Source organism: Strongylocentrotus purpuratus, unplaced genomic scaffold (assembly GCF_000002235.5).
Source record: "Strongylocentrotus purpuratus isolate Spur 01 unplaced genomic scaffold, Spur_5.0 spur5_scaffold_20, whole genome shotgun sequence".
Taxonomy (NCBI): Eukaryota; Metazoa; Echinodermata; class Echinoidea; order Camarodonta; family Strongylocentrotidae; genus Strongylocentrotus; species Strongylocentrotus purpuratus.
Window position 1 is genome coordinate 45,181,825 of NW_022145606.1, and position 25,100 is coordinate 45,206,924.

Consider the following 25,100-nt stretch of genomic DNA (forward strand, 5'->3'; position numbering starts at 1 on the left):
AAATGTACTATTAAAATACATGAATATTGAATCCTTTAATGGGGGGGGGGGGGGTAACAAAAGAACAAAAAGAACACTGTGATTTGGAAACAGGGCTAAATGCTCTCCTATGATATTTAAGACCATAATCTAGGAATGGCAGAGGGATATAGTTTTAATAACGATTTCGTAAATAGAAAAGTAGCGGTCAATATGTACATAGATTCCGCGTGAAGATACGTTGAATCGATTTTCTTTTTTTTAATAATTATACTTGTCCTTAGTGTATATTCATGTTTAATGTATTAAAAACACTTAAATCTTCTCAACTTGTAATAAGAAAAACACATCTACTCTTTTTAGACCTTCATGTGAATATGTGAATAGCTAACAAAAACATAGTGTAGGCCTAGGCCTATATCAAAGTGCTGTACTCACATAATACAAATAGAATACAAAAATGACATATCCCTCAAACCTTATATATGCCATGATAAGTAGGGCCTACTAGCCAACAATAATAAAGCCATGTGGCCACTTTCTACAAAAGACATGAATAAAATGTGTAGGCCCACCATTCTTAGTCTGAGTGGTGTGATCTGCGGGGGGTCCGGTCCCGACGGTTGAGGTGCTTCCAGTTTGAATGCTCCAATCAAAGTCGTCGCTGGTGTCTTGTACCCACGAGCACAAATCGTCCTCCTCAAAGTCGCAATCCCAAGGAAGGGGAACGAATGGAGGTAATGTTGCCAATGCTAAGAGATAGAGAGAGAGAGAGAATAGAGGAATGGGAAAGAGAGAAAGAAAAAGAAGAGGGTTGGAAAGAAAGAGAAAGAGAGACAGAGATACAGAGAGAAAGACAAAGACACAGAGTAAGAGAGGGAGGGACAGAAAGGGACAGACAGACAGAGAGAGAGAAAAAAAGAGGGATAAAAGAGATAAGAGAGGGATGAGGTAGGAGGAGAGCGAGAAAGTAGAGGGATGGGAAAAAGAGACAGAGAGAGGAGAGGGATGGGGGGAGAGAGACAGAGACGGAGAGGCAGAACATGAGAGAGAGAAGCCTTTTCACTCGATTGTTTGGATTGCTTAAAATAAGCGAATAATTAGGGCCGACGTTTAGATCAATGCAAAAATAGGTCAAAAATTATAATTTGACTTTCGTACACGTATTCTGAGTAAAACTTTCACTTCATTTTTAGAAAAATGAAGTAAAACTACCTTTTCAAAAAGATTTTTTTTTTAATTAACTGAGAATGTATTCTTTCTATAAACACTACCCAAGTAAAAAAAAAGAAGAAATGTTACGATGTAGGCCTATATAATATTCTTAGGCGCCCCTTTATGCCAACATTGCGATGAATATATAGCGAAAGTGGGCTCCGTGTTAACCTTTATTAAACAAACGCTAATGAGTAAAACATGATCTAAAAATAATTTTGAATTACTAAAGTAAACAAACAAATTTATGTGTGCATTATAATTGAATTACAGCATGACTGTCTTAAAAAAACAAACGAGAAATTCGTTTTGACATGCAGATTATTTCGAGCTAGTGTTTGTACATTGTATTCTCTGATCGGAGATAATTACTGATTAGTAGATAAAAATATTTATTTATAAACCATCAACAAAATTAGTGATAGATACGGTCTCATTGTAAATGATAATGCTATCTACAGCATATAACGCACTACATATTTCAAACTGTTCATGCTTTAAGATATTATATCAAATCAACGAGGTGAAGTTCACTTTGTGATAAAGATATCACTTAAAATTCCTGCTGTGTTGATTATTGTCACTCTACAAATCGTTGTCGCATAGTTGGGTGCAGTTGGTGGCGTATCTTAGATAATATAAATACATTATTAAGATGGAATTATATGTACTTTGCAATACGTACGACAGTACATATGAATAAGAATGAAAAAGATTCGTTGTAAATATCTTAATTTGTCATTAATTTCTTTTGTAACACAGCACTTGTATTTTTTTGGAAAGTTTGTATATGTTGTGATTTGATTTCTTAATAAAAACATAAATTAAAAAAAAAAAGAATGAAAAAGATTTGACGGTAGAGGAATAGCATTTGTAGATTAAAGGTCTCAATTGCAGGCAAACAAAATGAAAAAGTTAAATTCCAACGGCATTTGAAAGGCAATACTAATTTAGAACTTTCCTCAAAACGAAAGGGCTTGAAAATGGCTTTTAGTGGGAAAATAACGAGCATTAGTTGTCAAATCGACTTAAGTGACTGTATTCACCTAAGTAATAGTCTTCAAAGCATTTATAATATGGTACCATATTTCTGTAAAAATATTAAAGTCGCAGGCTCTTGCATTATATTGTAGTAAGCATTTTGTAATGTATTATGGAGAAATTAGTGTACATGTATTTATTTAATTTCTAATTAATTCTTCTATATTATTGATGTTTTTAAATTGTTTTGTGGGTAATATCTATACCTGAGTGAGATTCACAGGGCCCATCTTCGATTCTGATGTCATCCAATGCTATAATCGAGGAGGGGCCGTGCAGCTCTCCAGAAAATAAGATCTGTATATGGAAAATTGCAACTCATGTTCAGAATGTACGCCACAACAGGAGTAGTTCTAGAGGGCTTTGCGCGCTCTACCCCCATTCCTCAAGCGCACACAAAAACAAATAATTTCTTGATTATAAATTAATACAAACGAGGGCACATGTAGAAAACAATAATGCGGAGACCCAAGCACCATCCACAGAGTCCCCAAGCCCCGACCCCAAGCTCCCCCCATATTCTCTCAGAACCACTGATTTGCAAAAGATTGCAATAAACCGTAATACAATATACTTTCTGTTTACTCTGCGTATTGTTTATCACAATAATATTTTACAATGGGTTTTACAGAAGATAAAAGGTAAAGATATATCTTGCTCTTGTAATCAAGTCATCCCATGCTACTCCATATACCACTAGGACAATTACACCGGACAACTTTACCCCCCGGAACGCAATTCCCGGACAGTCCTTTGACCACTCACTACACATAGGTCAAAGACCTCCGGAAAACTACCGCTGGTCTTATATACTCACATGACTTGAATGGTCCTTCTGTGCCAGCCATAGCATTCCCTGCATCCACTGGTCATCATGTGAACCAGTCTTCATCCACAGTTTGACATCCGGGTATGTAGAACCAGCAGAGGTGACTGAGAGTGCGTTTTTGCTGTCGCCTTGGATGATATACCGAAATGACAGGCATGCCCCGTTGCCTCCAATAAGCGGAACTTCAGGGGAAACCAGGGTGCTTGGTCCTGTGTTGCCATTAGAGCCGTCTGCTTTTATTTGCAGATGCCAACCTGACCATGTAAGAGTTAAACAAAAGGGGTATCAATGACTTGAACATAATGTATAATGATTATGATTGCCAATTTCTGCTGAGACATGAGACATTTGAGATTTGGAGAGAAGGGTATATAGAGAGAGGGTGGGAGAAAGAGATAAGGGGAGAAAAGGAGAGAGAGAGAGAGAGAGATGGGGGAGACGAGGAGAAAAAAAAGAGAGACATAATAAGAACACTCCTTGGCTTGAAAATGAAGACTATTATTTTGACAATACATCTCTCAGTCTGCCTGAATTCTTTACACGGAACATAAATTAATGATTGAACTATTATTGACCAAAACAAATTTGAAAGGAAATTTCCTAATTTCTTTCCAACGCACTGATCCCCTCATTTTGTCGAAAAGTAAACATAAACTCAGAAGAGAAATCGTCACATTACCATTCTTTCAAATTACTTAGTCTTACTAATATATCTAAGAAAAGGCAATTTAAAGTTTCTTCACATTGTTGTCCATTTTGAGGTAAAATGAGGGAGAGAACGCCCAATTCTCCATGGCCTCCCCAATGTCTTGATTACAAATGAATTCAAGCGAGGCATGTGTAGAAATGAATTCAAGAACCCCAAGCACACAAAGCTCCACAAAGCCCCCCCCCCCAAAAAAAAAAAAAGCTCCAAAAAAACTTTCCCCCCTCCCCTACACACAAAATAAATTATGAAGAAAAAAAAAAAGGAAAATAATTAAATAAATAAATAAATAAAAAATAAATAGATAGATAAATAGATGAATAATTAAATAAATAAATAAGTAAATACATAAATAAATAAATAAATAAATAAATGAATGATTAAATAAATAAGCAAATAATCAGATAAATAAGTAAATAAAAATAAACGAATAGATAATATTAAAAAGAATGTAGAACCGCCCAAGAGAAGAGAAATAACGTAATGTAGTATATGTGCTTCTAAATTCCTACCACTTTTAGCGTTCGTGTTGGCCGGGGCTTCAGGTGTCACCACTCCGCTTGATCTCGTCCAAAGCAAATCCCCATTATCCTTCTCGTTTCGCCAATCAAACAGACCCGTCTCAAAATCGCAATTAAATCCCGGCACATCGTACACACATCGTACTACAGGTGTAAGAATAAGAACGATAATCGCGCACAATACAAACACATTCATGTTATTCCTTTTTGTTATGAACCGCGACAGAATTGGCTACCATGTTACACCGTGTATGCCCATCGTAATCACATATCGCCTTAACTATTGGGATTAAATAAAGCGTCTAATTAAAGTAAACAACTAGAAGAAAAAAACCCGGTCACACCGAGGAGTCCGATGGCACATCGACTTCCATTGAACAAAAATCACCTTACCTCGGATCAGTTATATTCATTTATCATCGTTTAGGATTTTTATTCCTTTCTCTCTATGATTCAGTGAAATCAATACTTATATTTTGAGTACATACCTCTTTACAGAGTATGATCGTACTATACTGGGGTGTGTGCGGGCATGAATAATGAAACAATCACGAACAAGTTAAAAACAACAGTTTTCACGGATTCACAAGTAGGTCTATACGCTTCTCTTTCTTATTAGTACTTTCTACGTTGTTCATTATGATGGCAGATAAGTGGTACATCTTGATCACAGTTCCATATTGCTTTAACAAATATTAATGCTTTGCAAAATGTATAATGCTTTGTTAATTTTGCATGGAACATGAATAAAAGCAACCAACCAATCTAGTTAAGTTAAACAAAATCAGCTTACTTGAATTACATAAATTTATAACTAAAAATAAAACTTCACTGCAAATTTCCCTCCCTCCCCCCCCCCCCTCTTTTTTAAAACCTTAAGGAGAAGTTAAACAAATCCCATTATCCCGAAAACACGAAGAGTGGTGGCTGTGATCGGACTTGATCAGAGAGAGATCGGCTTTGCGTCCGGGGTTCGTGGTGCGCCTGAGGTATAAGTTTCTTTTCTCGGGTCAGAATTTGGGTTGAAGAACCTTTGGAACTTCTTGAAGTTCGTTGTTGATCTATCGCACCACCGATTATCACTAAAAAGATCGCAGTCAAAATCAACAACAAACATTACAATCTGCGTATATTAGCTCGGGAATAGGTTACTGAAAATAGATAACTTGACCTAATTATAGTTAATCGACTATATTTAGATTGCGTGCAATCAGGAGGAAAACCATGACAACACCCGGGACTATAATAATGCTCCCGATAAATATCTTTAAGACAAACTATTATTACCCCTGGACACTAACTATCACCGTCTCAGACAACTACCCCTATAAGCGTATCCGGACAATTACCCCCTTGGCAATCACCCCCTCCCCCCCGGAAAATTACCCCCAGGAAAATACCCCCTCGAGGACAATTGCCTCCCGAAAATTACCCCCCCCCCCCCAAGGAAATAACCCCGGAAAATTCGCCCCCCCCCACCCAAGGACAACTGTCACCGAGAAGCCCACCTGAGGACAATTACCCTCAACCCTGAAACTTACCCCCTAGGACAATCACCCCCGCCCCCAGGACGACCAATGGAAACCACCCATGGCGACAATTACCCCCCCCCCCCAACTGTTCATTAAAGGGAAAGTCTGATAATAGACTCTAAGTTGGTTTTAATAAAAGCAGACTGTCTTCATTTATTCAGGGGTAATTATCCTCGGGAGGGGGGGGGGGGGTTGGGGTGCGACACCCCCACCTGTCAGGATATTGTCGGTAAAATTGTAATGCCGTCGGGCAAAAAGAGAAAAGGGGGAGGGGAAAAAAGAGAGGGAAAGGGAAAGAAAAGAAAAGAAAAAAGAAAAGGAAAAAAAGGAAAGAAAGGAAAGAAAAGAGAGGAAAGAAAGAAAAAAAAAAGAGGGAGGAGAGGAAAGAAAGGAAAAGAAATAAAAGAAAGAAAAAGGGGGAAAAAGAGAAAAGGGAAACAAAAGAGACGGGGGATGAAAGAGCCTGAGAGAGGAGGAATGGGAGTAAAAGTCAGAGGGGGAGGTTGTTGTAGAGTCGTCTTGTCGAGGGTGCAAGAAAGACACGGATAAATTTTTTGCTGTGTCGGGTCAGCTGTGTCGGTACTCTTGCTTGATCCTCGTGTACTATATGCAGAAGTTTGAAGTCGGTGAGATTTATAATGTCGGTCGGCCGGCAATTTTTTTTTCCCTACGAACTGTGACTTGTTATCCCGCTGTGACGACTTCGAGAGTGACTACAACTGCAATACTTGTATTTTCTCAATTTTCACTTTCCTATTATATCAGCTAAAGAAATCAGAGTTGGAAAAACTAAATACAAACAAGGATTAAAAGTCATCAACGGTATATCGAATCGTCTTCATTTCTCTAATATTTTGATGTAACGCCAAAGCTTCCGCGCTTCGCGCGGGAGGAAGAAATTTCATTTAGACAAGGATTAAGATTCGAGAACAATACAACGAGTCGTCTGCTTTCTATAATAATTCAGTTCCCCCCCCCCCCTTCTGGCGCGGATCCAGGATTTCTTAGGGGAGGGGGCCCAATTTTTTTTTTTTGTTGCTCCCGAAAATTTGAAAATCGCGCCAGTGGGGAGGGGGGGGGGGCTCAACCCCCCCCCCCCTAAAAGGTAAAAATCACGTGTTTTTACACGTTTTTTCCCAGGGGGGGGGGGCCGGGCCCCCCGCCCCCGAGTCATCCCTGGATCCGCTACTGCCCCCTCCCACCCCTGGATCCGCCACTGCCCCCCCCCCCTCCCACGCGAAGCGCGGAAGCTTTGAGAGGTGGAAACTGAATTCAGACAAATTAGGGTTAAGAGTCGCGAATGGTACGAACCGTCTGCTTTCTCTAATAATTTATTGAAACGTCTTCGTTTCCGCTCCTTGCGCAGGAGGGGGAGAACTGAATTCAGATAAGGATTAAGAGTTGAGAACAGTACAATGAATCGTCTTCTTTCTATAATAATTCAATGAAACGTTAAAGCTTTTTCAGCCCCCCTCCACCCCACCCCCCCCCCCCCCCCCCAGGGAGCGCTTCAAGCTTGGTGATTCGCTTGCTCACTCAGTACAGCCCCTCCAAGAGAAGAGATTCAAATATATAGCTATGATCAGGCGCGCCGGAAGCAGTTTGGGATGGGGGGGGGGGGGGGGGGGGCAAACATTCCAGGGGGCTCACCTTCTCATCTTTAAACATACTTTTTCGAAAAGTTAGGGGGGAGGCTCGAACCCAGCCGCCTTGCAGACCATCACATAAAGGCTTTTAAATAAGCGTTTTTTCGCCCGACTGTAATTTGGGAATTTCTTATTTTCCAACAAACTCATACAAAGGTATGACTTACAAAATAACGGAGAAAAAATACCGGAAAATCATGTCATAACAGCAACATTTGTAAATCACTAGTATCGAAAAGGAAATACACCCCCCCCCCCCCATCAGTACGCCAGTGTTCGGGGGCTCATGTCTTCTCACCCCTATAACAAAAAACAGACACGCTTTCCCATTCTCGCACAATAAGTCCACGATATGCGCGTATAGGAAGACCTCCATTGATAAAATACCGTATAGGTGGCATGCGCAATGTTTATGAAATTCAATTCCTGTGAACTTCTCCTTTTCTTTGAATGGAATTGTATATGTGATTTAATTCAGGTTTTATTATTGTTATGTTCTTTTGGGTTAAAAATACAAACCATGTTTACTCCTTTACTGCTTTTTTTTTTTTTTTTTTGAGGGGGGGGGGGGGGGGGCGTTTTTTTTTTTTTTTTAAACTGCGTTTTGCCCCCTCCCTCCCCCACTGTTTTGTTTTGGGCCCCCCCCCCCTCCCACTTCCGGCGCCTATGGCTATGATGCTGACTCAAGTTGACGACACTTTCGTATATTTATGTCGTCGAGGAAAATGACCATTTGCGCATACTGCGGCAAGTATGATAGATAGTTCATAGGTGAAACATTTTTGGCCTTCGGTTAAATTTGTAGATATTGGGATTTTGTCGGTAATTGGTGGCTAGTTTTGTCGGTAATCGTTGGCCTCTACACCCCCCCCCCCCCCCCCCCACTGAAAAAGTTCTAGCGACGCCCCTGTTCATGAGTGTCAGGTATTTACGACTCGGCTGCTCCTCATCGCCTTGTTATATAAAACCATTCTGACATGATATTGCCAAAACAGCAAAGAAAAGGCTCTTGAACGTGATACTGATTTGACTTGATACGTCATGAATTGACGTCTCTGAGATCGAAAGCAAAAAGCCTAAATGCAGCCCATGAGTAAGCCCAACCCCCGATGGGGTCACTCCTCCGCAGAAGGTGACGCATATGACCGTTACCACAAACGCAAATACCCCCCTATTGCGGTCAATTTCAGGGACATTTTGTGATATTTAACCCCCTTTCTTACGTCAAAACAAGGACAAAATCGTACTTTGGAATACCCCTATTTATAATTATTGAAAGGACACTGTCGCAAATTAACCCCTATTTTACCATATTTCAAGGACAAGACTCGGCTCCGAGAATTTTTCTTCCGGGTTTTCTCTTTTCCCTTTTCCTGACCCCTATTTATCAATTTCGAGGACACGGCCTGTGCACCCCTATTTTCTATATTTCGAGGAATATTTTATCCGCGGACATTGCTTGAAATTTACCCCTTTTTCCGCGATTTTGGTAACGGTCATGCGGTCCGGAAGTCGCATTGAGTGACCCCACCGGGGCGCGTATTTTTTATTTACACGTCAGCGAGGGGAAAAGCTTGATTAATTCCAATGAAACCGCTCGCGAAGAGTCTAGACTAGACCGAGTCGGAGTACGAGTACACAGCAGTGCAGTGCAGTTATAACGGGAATTGTACTTAACATGTAGATCTAGAGAAAGAAACGAAGAAATACATCAAATTAAAAAGGAAAACAAGAAAACTAAATAGATGGATTTTTTATGCAATAAATAGAGACGGCAGTATGATATTATATGCGACACCATGGCACAGAGAGCGTGAACATACATGCCCTCGGCCAACTTACCAACAACACTGTACATCGACAACACAAGTCATCAGTACACATCATCATTGTACACGCACTACAGACTAGACTCTCTGCGAGCGGTTTCATTGGAATTAATCGAGCTTTTCCCCTCGCTGCCGTGTAAATAAATATACGCCACCAGGGCCCAGCCCTTTGGCCCAGCCCCCACTCCCATATTGTAATGTAGGCCCACTGAAATTACAATAAAAACTCAGTATATTGTAGATGTTTTTCTTGACCCCTTCAAGTTTGAATTCCCCCGAGCCAACAGGTAAGTAGAGTCTATATAGGCTATAGATGACGGATTGGGGCGGGAGGCGTTATTTTTTTATGCGGCACAGATTGGGGCTTTTTTTAAAAAGGGGTCTTGATTTACAGACTAATAGTGGTCGTGTGCGTGATGAAGTAGCGCTGCACGCATGCACACACAGTACATGTTAAACAGTGTACCAGTATTTCAATATCACGATGCTTTTTTAATTGCTTTGGTTGTGTGTATGTATTACAAAATATGTTATGCCTGTAAGGCTGTAATGCAAGAGTATAGCAGGGTATCCCTGAGTATAGTGTGACTTTTCCACAACACCTTTCAAATACATCATGCATCATGTTGGCCATGCTGCATTACTTGTTTGATAAACGTTTTGAACGATACTGTAATTGAATTTCTGTCAATGGGTTGGATCTTATAAAAATGTAAATTAAGGTTCATCATCAGACAGCTATGTAATTCATTATTTCATGTTTTATGACAGCACAATGTCCAATAAAAAAAATAAAAAATAAAAAAAATTCTGTTATGAATACTATTAATTGTCTTATTCTTTCCTATAAAACAGAAGGGGCTCATGTTATCAAGAATTTGTTTAGGCTAATGTTTTGTTTATTTCGTTTTTCACATGGAAAAGGAAAATAATTAATGGTCTTTCAGATGGCATGATGCCCAACTACTCCTTGCAAAAGTTCCCCACCGCCATCCATCCACTCCTCTCCCACCCCCCCCACCCCCATCTTTCTCCCTCTCTCGCTCACACACATACACACATTCTCTCTCTCTCTCTCTCTCTCTCTCTTATGCTCACTCTTGTTCATTGACATAAAACACTATAACAAAAATCTGACTCTTGTGTTTCCTTTAATTGTCGTTCTTGTACTGTCTGACATTAATTATGTCTTCGTATAATCGCACGAATGAGTGCCATGCAAACCCCATTTGCAAAATTGCAAGGCTATAGCTAGCAGTGATCTTATATTTTGAAGAAATGATACAAATTAAACCTTGAGGGCAATAACATTTAAAAATTGCCCCGCTCAGATGTCTGATACGATTAATAATAATAAATAAAAAAGGAATTAAGTAATTTAAGAAAATTTAAAAACAAATATAGGAACAATTGTAATATTAATAGAACAGTAATAACAAGAACGATATCAACAATAATATTGATAATAATAATGAAAATGGTATTACTACTACTACTACTACTACTTCAAATATTATCAATAATAATAATAATAATAATAATTATAAACCAAACAGTATGAAGTTTTAAGATTTTGTCTTAAACATTCCAACTGATTTGACTGTTAATGATATCATATAGGCTGTGATTTATAATACAGATCACTTAAGGAAACAACCCCATACAAGTATGCTCTTTTGCTCATCTGACAAACACTGTGAGTCAAGTTGATGAATATCTAAAAGTTTCATTTAAAACAAGGATGAATCGCTAAAAGCCGTACCATTTACAAAAGTGATTAATAAGTTCATTTATGAACCTTATAGTTTCAGGATAGGTCATACATGTATGTCTAACTAGATGGAACTTCGACTGCGCGCAGTCGAAAATGATGCCTCCGTCATAGCAGTTTACAAACCAAAACAGAAGAAATTTGTCAAATTTAAGTTTCATTGTAATCCATTAACAGGTTCTCAGAATATTGTGATTACAAGCAATTTCTCATATACATATATGACCCTTTAATCTTTGACCTCATGACTCTAAAATCTACTCAGTTCATTGGCTCTGCAAGACGTCCTGAGTTAAAGAGTAATCCATCTGTCAGTTCTAATGAGAGTGCGTTCACAAGCTATTATTGCATACATAATGAGCCCATGACATTTGACCTTTGACCTCATGACCCAAGAATCTACTCAGTTCATTGGCTCTGCAAGATACATACATGATCTAAGTTTGGCAGGAATCCATCAATCTGTTCTAATGATAATGCGATCACAAGCTATTTTTGCATACATAATGAGCCGCATAACCTTTGACCTTGACCTCATGACCCTAAAATCTGATCAGTTCATCAGCTCTGCAAGTAACATACATGACCCAAGTTTGGCAGGAATCAATCAATCGGTTCTTGAGATAACGCGATCACGAGCTGTTTTTGCATACATAATGAGCCCTGTGACCTTTGACCTTTGGCGTTGTGACCCCGAAATCTAATCAGTTCATCGGCTCTGCAAGATACATACATGACCAAAGTTTGGCAGGAATCCATCAATCGGTTCTTCAGATAACGCGATCACGAGAATGGGACGTACGGATGGACGGACAAACCGAAAACATAATGCCTCCTGCTACTTCGTAACGGAGGCATAACAATTATTACACATTAGAATACTTAGTGGCAAGTTTTAAAACTTTACAGCTGTGTAGGCATTTTAAAATTACTGAGTGCACAGATTTTTAAAGCCTCACTTTAAATTCATGAAAATATGCAAATAATGGTAATCTTATCAATTCCAACGTTTTGATGCAACTGGTAACTGAACAGATGGAGATTTAAAGCCAGTTATACAGAGTAGTTTGGGGCCATCACATAATTTTTTCATCAATCTTTCAATGTCATACCTGTATTGTTATTTATAATGTGGCCTGACCCATATTTTACTATGACAATTCATAGTTACAATTTCTCAGAAATAAAATCATTTCAAATTGTCAGAGCATTAATATATATCACAGGTCTATCTTAAAGCATGACAGGAGGAAAATCAAATTTTCATAATTAACCCAAGTACACACTGTGGGAATAAAATAAAATGAACATGTAGGGAATATGTTGCATTTAACACTGTCCACAAACATTTTGGTAACGAGACCATTGGACCCACTTACAAGTAGCATTAAAAACATATTTGAAATTTGGATATAGCAAAAGCTTCTCTCTTTTTTCTGTTCTTTTTAATGGTGAGGGGAGGGGCAGGCTGTAGGGTAAGGGGGGGGGGGGGGGGTTGGAAGTAGAAACAGAGAATAAAGGCTCAATTGTGTGATTTTAGCCAAGTTTCTCAATGTGTAAGTTTGATCTATCGTTCCCACTGTTGTAGAAGGGCATTTACAATGAATGACAAACTGTCAATTTTTGCAATTTTTACTTTTGTACCTTGGAAGAAAAAATAATCAATCAAATGTGCTCACTCATTCCTGAAGTTTTTCTTTTGGTTCACCTACTAGCTTAAATGGCCATAACATTTCCTTTAATTTGATACATGCTATAATGCTGCATTGAATTTTCATTGAAGCTTCTGTAAAAAATCTGAATGGGAAAGTGAATTTACTTTCTTCTTTTTTTAGTTGAGTGTACTTAATTTGCCAATTACACTTTTATTGCGCACTGTGCGTTTTCCCCAAAGCTACATTCATGCTTGTAGCATGACTCAGCGAGTGAGGAGCGGCAACTCTGGATCTCTTTGTTTGATGCACGCCCAGCACACGCTCTGACCTCGTCCTAGAGTAGCCATGTTCAGCTACAGCAGCATCTTTGGTTGGTCTGCCAGATGTCAGACGTCTCCTTCCCCCCATTGCAGCTTTCCGTCGTGCAATCGCAGTTGGTTGTACACCAATGTTTGGTCCGTGTGATCCTAATGATGAACCAAGGAACCTGCGGGGAGCCAAGTTAGTTGTCCCATACTTTCCAAACATGAACATGGCTGACACCATATTATTATCAGTCATCTTTTGGAAAGTATGGTACATGGCATTGACTGGCTCCTTGAATGTCTCTGGATTATTTTCCAGCTTTCTCTTCAGTGTGTCGAACATCACTGCCAGATTTGCACATTCTTGTGACGTGTCACCATCTGTGGAAAAATGAAAATGATGATAATCAGATTATTTTGTTACAACATGCATCAATTACCCTCCCCTGCCCCCCTCCCCCCAGAACAACTACCTCCTTTCAATACAGGCAAAAAGGAAAGTGCAAATTTATCCCATTTCTTACAGTAACTTCATATGACTATCTTCATCCACTTTGTGTCTTTTGAAGAAATCAAAATGGGAGAACAAACCCAAATAAACTACATGCTTATGGGATGGGGACAGCTGTACTGGTTCTTTATCAAACAGAATGTATAAACAGTGTAGGGATTTATGTCCAGATCTTTCCTATATATTTTCCAGCTGACAACTACCTAGGGATAAGGAAAAAATGCATGTAACTGATTTTTTTTCAGGGATGTTCATCAAATAAATTTGTAGGGGAGGTATAGTTTTTAGAGGTGATTCATCTGGGAACGAGTCAATATGTTGCTAATATGGGAGGGAGAGTAAGTGTACTGTCTAGGGGCATGCATCAAGAGGTAACTAATTGTGTACAGATGGAGTATTATAACTACCTACTTCCCCCTCCCCCCTCCAAAAAAATAAATAAAATAAATTACGAAGATTAGGGAAGGCATGAAGAAATTAATACATAAATGAATAAAAGACATACTGCTTCCATCTAGTCACTGTCATTTTTCCAGAAAATGAGTGAAATCTTAACAATGACAATATACTTAAAATCTAGATATGAACTCAAAATTGAATCATTCCTTCCTTAGACATTAGTTAATTACTTGGAACAATTTTGACAACTACTATTTCATTAAATGCAACAGAAAACTAACCTTGTGAGGAAATAGGTTCTTCCAGATGTTCATCTGGCTGGTCAGTGGTTTCCTCAACCTCAAGGGAGTCTCTCTGTGGTCTTTCTTCCAGTTGTTCATCTGGCTGGTCAGTTGTTTCCTCAACCTCAAGGGGAGCAATACCATCGTCTTGAAGTGCACCTAGCCAGTTATGTGGTAGGGCAGCAGCATCACCTATAATCAAACAAATTAATGGTTCTTGTTATATTTCATGAAACAGAAACAAATACTTCTAAATATATATATATATATATATATAAACCTAAAAAGAAGAAGAAGAAGAAGAAGAAGAAGAAGAAGAAGAAGAAGAAGAAGAAGAAGAAGAAGAAAAGAAGAAGGAAAAGAAAAACAACAATGATGGAATGAAGAGGGAAGGAAGAAGAAGAAAAAAAAGGGAAGAAGAAAGAAGGAAGAAGAAAAAAAGAAGGGAAAAGAAAAAGACCAAAAAAAAAAAGAAGACAAAAGAAAAAGAAAGAAGAAGATCAAAAACAAATATTGAATAGAGGGATTTTAAAAAAAAAACAAGCAAGTCAAATAAAGAAAGAAAAAGAGATGGAAGGAAGGAAAGAAACAATGTAGAGGTACAATACAAGAACTTTACATAAACATAATTACTGATCAAGTTATAATTCGAGCATAATGGTAGGGCTTTCATCGAAAGGGTGCGGTGCGGCGCGGTGTGGTGTGCTCAACGCACCCATTCGATAAAAGAGGGGGGGGGGGGGGCTTTTCTCGAAAGGATGCGTTGAGAGCGGAGTACCGTTTTAACACACCCTTTCGATAAAAGCGGGGAGGCTTTTCTCGAAGGGTGCGTCGACTAGTCTTTCGCATCAGTCGTTTAAAATGAGGATCTGGGACAGAAGGTAATAGTTGCCAATTTAAGTAAATCGGAAATGTATTAAATAAAATGGAATGGTCTTGATTACAGATTGAGTGGTCTCTTTCGTTATTACTATGTTAATGGGGGAGACAGAGAGAAGGGAAAGGGGGAAAGGGAAAGGGAAGATAAAAGGAAAGAAAGAAGAATAAGAAGAAAAGAGGGAAACGGGGGGGGGGGGGGGGGGGGGGGGAGGGCTCTTGCCTCCTCCTCACCCCCCCCCCCCCCCCGCCAGAAAATAAATAAGAGAGAGAGAGAAGGGAAAGGGAAAGAAAGAAGAGGAATAAGAAGTAAAGAGGGAAACGGGGGAAGGGCGAAGGGCTCTTGCCTCCCCCCCCCCCCCCCCCCGCCAAAAATAAATAAGAGAGAGAGAGAGAAGGGAAAGGGAAAGAAAATATAAAAGGAAAGAAAGAAGAGGAATAAGAAGGAAAGAGGGAAACGTGGGAAGGGTGAAGGGCTCTTGCCTCCTCCCTCCCACCCCCCGCCAAAAAATAAATAAGAGATATTAAAAAAAGTATGACTTAAATCATCTCTCTCATCATTATACCGCTATAGTAATCATGTTTTTAATATTATTTATTGTCCTTCCATTAAACAAGTTCATAGAGAAAATACTCTCTGCAACATTAAAAAAGAATCTTCATTAATATGTCTTAATTTGTATTGATAGCCTTGTGGTCGCCAACAGTGGCGTAGGTAGGGGCGTCTCCAAAAGGGGGTGTGGGGGTGCGACATTTGTCAGGATATTGTTGGTAAAATTGCGCTGCCGTCGGGAAAAAAGAGAAAAGGGAGAGGGGAAAAAAGAGAGGGAAAGGGAAAGAAAAGAAAGAAAAAAAAAACAAAAAAAGGGGAGAATAGGAAAGAAAGGAAAAGAAAGAAAAGAAAGGAGGCAAGAGCCCTTTGCCCCCGTTTCCCTCTTTTCTTCTTCTTCCTCTTCTTTCTTTCCTTTTATCTTCTCTTTCCCTTTCCTTCTCTCTCTCTCTCTTATTTATTTGTTTGGCGGGGGGGGGAGGCAAGAGCCCCTCTTTTCTTATTCTTCTTCTTTCCTTTTTTATTCCCTTTCCCTTTCCCTTCTCTCTCTCTCTCTCTCTCTTATTTATTTTTTTGGGGGGGGGGGGGGGAGGCAAGAGCCCCTCTTTTCTTATTCTTCTTCCTTTCCTTTTATCTTCTCTTTCCCTTTCCCTTCTCTCTCTCTCTCTTATTTATTTTTTGGCGGGGGGGGGGGGGGGGGGGGGGGGGGGGGAGGAGGCAAGAGCCCTTCCCCCCCCCCCCCCCCCCCCCCGTTTCCCTCTTTTCTTCTTATTCTTCTTTCTTTCCTTTTATCTTCCCTTTCCCTTTCCCTTCTCTCTGTCTCCCCCATCAACATAGTAATAACGAAAGAGACCACTCGATCTGTAATCAAGACCATTCCATTACCTTCTGACCCAGATCCTCATTTTAAACGACTGATGCGAAAGACTAGTCGACGCACCCTTTCGAGAAAAAGCCCCCCCCCCCCCCCCCCCCCCCCCCCCCGCTTTTATCGAAAGGGTGTGTTAAAACGGTACTCCGCTCTCAACGCACCCTTTCCAGAAAAGCCCCCCCCCCCCCCCCCCCCCCCTCTTTTATCGAATGGGTGCGTTGAGCACACCACACCGCGCCGCGCACCCTTTCGATGAAAGCCTAATTAAGGTATATAGGCTTGCATGTTTGGCTCCCTGTATGGAAAATGTGTGTTATAATCCTCTTATAGTTCAACAAGTTATAACAAAGGGGAAAGTAGCTTCATTACATGCATGAGTACTATAAATTTCACATTAAAAAAAAACTCACCTCCAGTTGCTATGTTAAGCATGATAGCTCGCTCTTCTGGTGTACTGGGTAGGAAATTATCACTTGCAACCTTGAGATGGTAGTGAATGGCAGCTTGGTGTTTGCACGCATCTCCAGTTACGCCAGCAGGGCAGGAACACACTCCCACACTCATATCCACACAATAGGAACTGGAGCCATCACTACTTTTCACTTCATATGTCATCTCTCCAGTCTGAAGTGATATTAAAAATGTGCAAAAGTAGCATGAAATTAGCACTTGGAAGGATCAAGCAATCATTTTGTAAATAATTGTGTCCATTATTTGCACACCCTGACATGAACTTATTGACCAAATAATCTAAAATCATTTATAATGTAAAGATTCACATAAATCATTAATGCAACATGCAATACTGCGACGCCTTGCTCACTGAATTTGATTTTTATACAACTCATAAAAATAGTCTGACTACCAGGTGTAATTCATTTATCACCTTTTGAAAATGAATACCTGCTGATCAAAGCGTACAAGGTCAAAAACTCACACCAGTGCAGTTAGATAATTGTAAAGCAATCTGTGATACGGTTGGAGTCTACCAAATTCAAAATTAGAACATAAAAGCTACTGCATGCCAGTATTTGAAAATTACATTAATATTACAAAATATAATGTGATTAATGGCCCAATTTTTCAAATGATTTATCGTTTATATTTCTAAAAGTTTACAACATATAAATCACAATTTTGAATTTTTGGATCAAATCTTATGCCATTCAAGGTGCAGGTACAAAATCAACAACTTTGATATCATGCCAAAGTATATAACTTTATACCTTTGAGATATCTTCCTTTTTGCAGCTTGTAGGCTTCATTCGAGTAGATATCATGGGTCTCTGGTTTGCAACAGCAACAAGTTTTCTCTGATAATGCGGTCCAAGGCGAGACAAGATGAAGTGCACTAGTTGAGGGATGTTGAAGGCTTTGGTCCTGTGAAGAATGTTATCTTTTAGCACCCTCATCGCAGCTTCCGCGTAATTATTCGTATTGTTTCCGCGGACAAGAAGGGATGATCGGAATGACAGTGCCCAAAAGGCTCGCCTCTCATACAATGCGTTCAGGTATTCTAGGTACTTCGGATATCTGTAGACAATGAAATTAGAAGATGAATGAGCAAATTTACAAACAATTAAGGCACTGTTGTGTGTGCAATTCTAATGTCCATTTCAAATGTGTTCTGACAGTTTCTATTGGTATGAAAAATGTTGCACTGTACAGGCAAATGTATGCCTTATGCATGAATTTACTCAATCTCATGATAAAGGTTCCTAAGATATAACAGACCTTAGTCTCAATCAGTTTTTTTTGTTGCATCATAGTATACAAGTGCCCCGAATTTGGCTGAAATATCATATAAGTTTGCAGTTTGTCACTGTAATTAGCTGAAATTATATTAAAACAGATGTGTGACCTTTCACCTCTTTACTCCAAAAAATCTGAAATCTAATAAATTCATCACTACATCATATAATGCATCATGGTTTCATTGAAATACAATCAGATCACTTCTGCTTACATATATTTTGTTTCTATTATTTCCATGGATTATGATTAGGCCAATATTTGAAGTCAAACTGTAATACCTTAATGTAAGAGGGTCTTCAGAAGCATCTGAGTGTATTGTGGCAGCTTCTTCGGGGGTAGATGCATACATTATGCGCTTGATGTTCTGGAACAAGGGTTGTCTTGAACCTTTGGGAATTCCATGCTTGCTATCCCACAACCAGCGCCATGCTGCTTGAAGGACGTGGAATATGCACAACAGCAAGGTGGAGGAGGGGTAGACATTCCGCAGTGCTGTCCGCTCAGCTGTGCAATCATCGGTGATGAAGATGTTCGGCCCAGCAGCTCCTCTACCATTGAAGCAATCAGGAGGCATCACCTCAGTGAGAAGGTTCAAACCCTTCTCTATCACACTCTGCTGTTCACATGACGTTATCATAATACCCAGAGGTAGACCACCAGCACTGTTGTGTGTCAAGAGTATGAATAATCGGCTACCATGGCGATCAATATTACCTGCAAAATGAGTTCTGAAGTCATTACAACAGTTAATGTACAGACCCACATAACATGATCAACAATTTTGTACTGCATGAATTGCATTAGAGTTATAGTATTACATGTATAATGTGGGCCAAGTTTGCACAAGATGAGATCTTTCTCCAGCAGGCTCTATAGATAATGACCACTGACACTAAGTATGAAATGGTGATTGTAATAAAGCATCCAACCTCGCAAGAGGTATCCATTTTTCATAAGCATGATAAGCCAGACCCACTATTGACTGTTAGGATTTACTGTATTGTATTTTGTTCACTACATTATTAATAATAATAATAATACATAATTATGTATACCTCATTTATTCCACTTTACATCCAGTGAGAAAAAATTAATGTTGATTTCCATTGCAATTCAAGTCAATTTGGAAAGAATTTTTTTTACCATATTCTGTTACAATTTGGCTGGAGTCATGAAGATCAAAGCCACCTAAAAAGGTTACATGTCGGCAAAAGAATATATCTTACTTTTCAAATTACTTGTAAGCATATCATTGTAATAATAATACTAGGCCTGAAATACCTGTTGAATCTATGAACACCATCTCTCCACTCTGTCTTGTTGTGTGCACCCTCCTCATCATTGGTGTGCAAATGGCTATGATGATGTGGTCATCTTCTTTGGTCATAGACACACACTTCATTCCCATCTCAGCGTTGTATGGGGCGAACACTCTCTCTTCAATGGCATCAATCATCTCTTGTCCATTCCCAGCTCCATATTTTTGTTTAAAAATGTGGTAGTATAGTCTGCAGTGTAGAAAAAAACACAATACACAAACTCACATATCATTCATTATTCCAAATTTCTCAGGCAACCGATAAGGAAAGACCATCAGGAAGCATTTCAATATATGTCATGAGCCAGATAGTATCCTTGGACATATCAACTTCTGTACAACAGTGTCACAGAGAACCTGCAATAATTGTAATTTTATTTACTTGAGTATTTGAGTTAAATCAAGTGCCATGCCAGGGAGAGAACCCTGATTCTCGCATCTCCAGTCAAGGGCCTTAGACCACTTGACCAAGGCACCTCCACTGTGTGCCGTTATGTGCAATACTTGGTCTTAATTGAATGTATTTGACATTTGAAATTAAATGGAATTACAACTGGAACAAACATTTTGAAATAAATTTGAGCAAAGAGAAATATTTATTCCTTTTTATTTGTATTATACATTTTAAATCAGATATTTTATCAACTGCGTTATCATTAATGGTAACATTTAATAATGAATGGTAATGATGATGATGATGATAGGAAAAATTGTTTACCTATAACAAAATTGAAGGTCTGGACACACAGCCCTGTCGGCAGATTTTGTGATATATCCCTCGGGGTCATCAACTTGCATATCACTATGCAATATGGTGAGAGCGGTTTGTGGAGAATGCCCCTGCTCGAACAGTTCTTGAAGGTTCTTCACTGCATCCTCACCCACATCCCTGTATTTGAGTGAGGCGGGGATGTCCAATACATGGTTGTGGTTCCAGGCTATCACCACTTGAGTTGGCCATTCCGGCATGTGGGTATCTAAACTCCTGTATGCAGAAGAAAAAAAAGAGAAAAAAAATGAAAAGAAAAGAAGAAAAAAAATGGTAGTCATTAGCATAGAATGTTTATTTTTTATTTTCATTTTTTCCCCATTTTTTTTAAAGTATAGAATGGTAATGTATAGTCAGATATGGTCAGATAGCTTACCGGTATTCACTTCTCAATAAACATCCCACTCTCTGTTAAAAAGTTTTTTAATCCCTTTTCGCAGAATTAATATTAAAGGTAAATTTGTCCACTACAGTATTGTAATACTCATTGCTGGAAAAAATCAGAAACAAATCAATTTATTAAATCAAATATTAAGTTTGTTGCTTTTTCCCACACAGACTTTATGTAGGGCTTTCATTGAGGTATGATTTAGGTATGCTTTCATTTAGGTATGATTCAATGGTAACTACCATGGTAACGTTGCTCAAGAGCCAATCAAAATCCAGTATTCCATGAAAAGTTTCTATAATAGCAAGTTTTATGCAACGGCACCCTGAAGGCAAGATTTTACACCCCACCCCCTCCGACTGATAAAATAGAACTGAATCAGTCATATATTGATATTAAACAGGATAATCATTGTAATTAGACCCTCTGTAAAAATGAATATGCAATGCTAGAGTTTTACCCACCTGCTCTGCCTTTTCCTTGAATATTCGGTTTTCCTGATGGTCACTGTCATAGTTGATACACAATTTGTGTTTTTTGGGTGGAAATGTGAGTACTGTTTGTTTCTTTGTTGCCCGTGCTGGCATCTGTACTGTTTCTGAAGAGTCAAAATAAAAATACAAAATTTATGCAATCGCTAATACAAAAAATGACTTCATATCGAAAGATACACAGGACAAGTGAAACATGAAAAAAGAAGCATTTGTTTCCATTAGCTTTACAATTACATTTCATTTTCAATAACCAAGACAATCAATTACAATAACCTTTTTACAATATTATAAGTATTTGACACAACAGTATTTAAATAACATATTACACATAACCTATATCACATAACATACAACATAAAACATAACATTTAAGTTCATAATATTTGACAAAAATGAATTTAATAAATTGAACTGAATTGATTTAATAATAATTTTACAATCAAACCTAAAGTGGGATAGTCATGTATCCGATCTCACAAAAAGGTGTAATAGGAAGTTGTTTATGTTTTGTTGCCTTAAGAAGTATGGATTGCCTATAGTTGACCTTTTACTTATATATAAATTGTATTTTTAGAATTTCACAGTCCATGATTGAACTATGTGAATGAATTTTGATAGTTTTTATCTCAATTTTCTGCATTACTGAACATTTCTTGCCATCTCCCCTCATCTGTAATGATAGGGTACCCTTCGTCTGTCTCTTCCTCTCTTCAACTCTCACTCTCTCTCTCTCTCTTTCCGTCTCTCTCTTTCGTCCCCCTTCTCTCTCTTCCTTTCTCTCTTTTTCTCCTCTCTCTTTGTCATCACTCCAACTCTCCCTCTCCTACACCTCTCCCTATCTCTTTCTTTTTTTAACAAAAATGAATACAATCAATGAATTTTTATGAAATGTCTATATGTTTGATTATTGATTTATGTCATATCTTGTGTTATTTCAATTTGAATTGCAATTGTATTGTATATAACCTTGTGAAATGGATCGCAATTCAGCCATTGGCTGCGATGATCTTTTTACTAACCATTTCTATCTATCTATCTATCTTATTGTCCATTACATGGAAATTTGTTGCTCACTGGTCACAGATAAATAACAATGTAGTGACATTAAACATATCAAAGAATGCAAGAACAGTAAACAAAAAACAAAAAAGTTGTTGTTCAGGAATAGTAAGACATAAATAAATACAACAGGATGGTAATGGTAAAAAGTATAATTAATTCAATCTAATGAAATGGACATGGTTGGTGTCCTACCTTGAATATCACAGATCGACCACATGCTGGCATGGTTGTTTTTACCCTCCATGTGACTTTAGTCTCTTGAAAAGCCGAAAGCCACTGCTGCCAACTATCAATTGTTTTCGTCTTCAGGCGAAAGGTTGCCGAAAAGTTGGGACCATCATCATCATCGAAGGAACATACATGTATGTCCTGAACTAGATCGTCTGGCAATATTGCCTGCATGTGCAAAAGTCAAAGAATAAAATGATTACAATTTACAAACACACACAAACGCAGACAAGAAATGAAGAAGTAAATATTGATTATGAATCTATAAACTTAGCCCTAGGGCTAGGCCTATGAACAAATTTATAACAAAAATAGGTTACACTACACCTAGGGCCTAAGTTAGTGTTTAGCTAATTAACGGACAATTTGGGATGAAGTGTCGGCATAATTCTTTGAGTGCCGTTATTACAAAACCCCATTCATTGGCATTGATGTGTGCCACCCTCACGCTAGCTGCTAGTAGTAGGCCTACTCTAACTTAGTTAGGCCTAGACTAGGCTAGACCGAATTTTCCGTCTCTTTCGTTCGTTAGCCTAGCCTCTTATTGGGGTAGGGTCGGCCGGCTCTCTCTTTAGAGACGGAAGCCGTCTATACACATGCTCTTGACAACGCCACGGCCAACTCTGGTCGTAGCGTTTTGCCCCCAAAATCCCCCAAAATGTAATTTTACCTCATTCATTGATTATTTAAACTTAGGAGAAGGTTTTACTACCTCGGTTCCACTTACCAAATTTGACTGTATAATGCGTTTAATGGTCCCTTTTCAGGAAATTACGGGTCTAAATTGACAGCCGTGTTGAAAGTCATGCAGTGGTGTTCCGTAGTCTTCCTGCGTATGTTGTTATTTTTTATTTATCTAAATCTCATCCCTTCTAGTCTGTGCGCAAGGCAAAAATGATTATGAAGGAGATGCTGTGATAACGTCATTACGAACTCGTAGCTCGTGCACATTGATTTCCATGCAGGCGCGTACACAGGGGGGGGGGGGTGTTTGGGGGGTTAAACCCCCCCCTTTGGTATTTTTAAATGTGTAAACCCCCCTAATTAATTATTAAAAAAAAAAAAAAAAAAAAATCCAAAGGGGGGGGGGGGGTTTAGGAATTTTTTAGGGGGGTTTACACATTTAAAAATACCAAAGGGGGGGGGGTTTAACCCCCCAAACACCCCCCCCCCCCCTGTGTACGCGCCTGCATGGAAATCAATGTGCACGAGCTACGAGTTCGTAATGACGTTATCACAGCATCTCCTTCATAATCATTTTTGCCTTGCGCACAGACTAGAAGGGATGAGATTTAGATAAATAAAAAATAACAACATACGCAGGAAGACTACGGAACACCACTGCATGACTTTCAACACGGCTGTCAATTTAGACCCGTAATTTCCTGAAAAGGGACCATTAAACGCATTATACAGTCAAATTTGGTAAGTGGAACCGAGGTAGTAAAACCTTCTCCTAAGTTTAAATAATCAATGAATGAGGTAAAATTACATTTTGGGGGATTTTGGGGGCAAAACGCTACGACCAGAGTTGGCCGTGGCGTTGTCAAGAGCATGTGTATAGACGGCTTCCGTCTCTAAAGAGAGAGCCGGCCGACCCTACCCCAATAAGAGGCTAGGCTAACGAACGAAAGAGACGGAAAATTCGGTCTAAGACTAGGCTAGAGTCTGTTTTAATAGTGTTACATGTAATCCACGTACCGTATGGAAAATCATTACATCAACAATTAAAATGAAATTGGAAATCTGAAGAGAAGGCAGCACGTCAATAAGGAGAATATCACAATAATTAGTCAATAAAACTTACCCTTAAACGAAGAGGAACGTTATCCAAACACATCATGACATAATCTAGTTCGCGATGGATATTCAAACTTCTTCGCAGTGCTATGCGTATAGCGATAGAGCGGCAGCGCAATTGACTTCGAAAAGTGGCGCAATTCTCCGCGACCCTCGACAGCGTGCATGTCATGATGTACGTGTGTCGATTCGTCGAAAGTTGAAACATGACTAGTCTCGGCGTGCAGACACTATTCAGAAGGGAAAGAACGTACTTCCCATAGGTTTAACACGCACCATGCCCCAATCTGTGCCGCATAAAAAAATAACGCGGGCGGGAGGGGGTGGTAGCTAGTGGACCCCTTTAAAAAAAAAAAAAAAAATGATAAACACAGTCTTTGCTGCTTATTGATTTTAGTAGTTTCTCGACTTTAATTTTAACGCAAAATAAAATGTTCAGACAGCAATTATAGCTTCAGCTACTAACATGTTTAAATCTAGCGTGCGCAAAGCGCATGCGAACGATCTCGATCTCCGATAATAATTGCGATCAATATCGGAACATTGAATTTATGGCGATGGCGGAATTGTGAGATTAGAAGTCCCTGAGCAAAATCTTTCGTAAAAGCAGACATTGGATGTTTTTTCAACTGCAGACATGATCTGAAAAACAGGGTGATATTAGCATATGAGTAAGTATAGCTATGAGTATACTTAACGTTTGCGAATTGCAAGCTACGGTAGACCCTATATCAGAAAAAATAAATGACAAGAATAACACAAACACAAC

At 39.0% G+C, this 25,100-nt stretch overlaps 1 protein-coding gene across 1 annotated transcript; it reads right to left on the reverse strand.

Annotated features, from left to right (window-relative positions):
- Positions 1-12,895: 12,895 nt before the first annotated feature.
- LOC105447500 lies at positions 12,896-24,373 on the reverse strand. Its single transcript, XM_030993458.1, has 10 exons — positions 24,339-24,373; positions 22,496-22,699; positions 21,212-21,345; positions 20,309-20,575; positions 19,554-19,780; positions 18,551-18,986; positions 17,744-18,050; positions 16,928-17,141; positions 14,221-14,412; positions 12,896-13,410 (listed from the first exon to the last, which is right to left on the reverse strand). The coding sequence occupies exons 1-10, from the start codon at positions 24,369-24,371 to the stop codon at positions 12,935-12,937; spliced, it is 2,490 nt and encodes an 829-aa protein (XP_030849318.1). The 5' UTR covers positions 24,372-24,373; the 3' UTR covers positions 12,896-12,934.
- Positions 24,374-25,100: the final 727 nt, after the last annotated feature.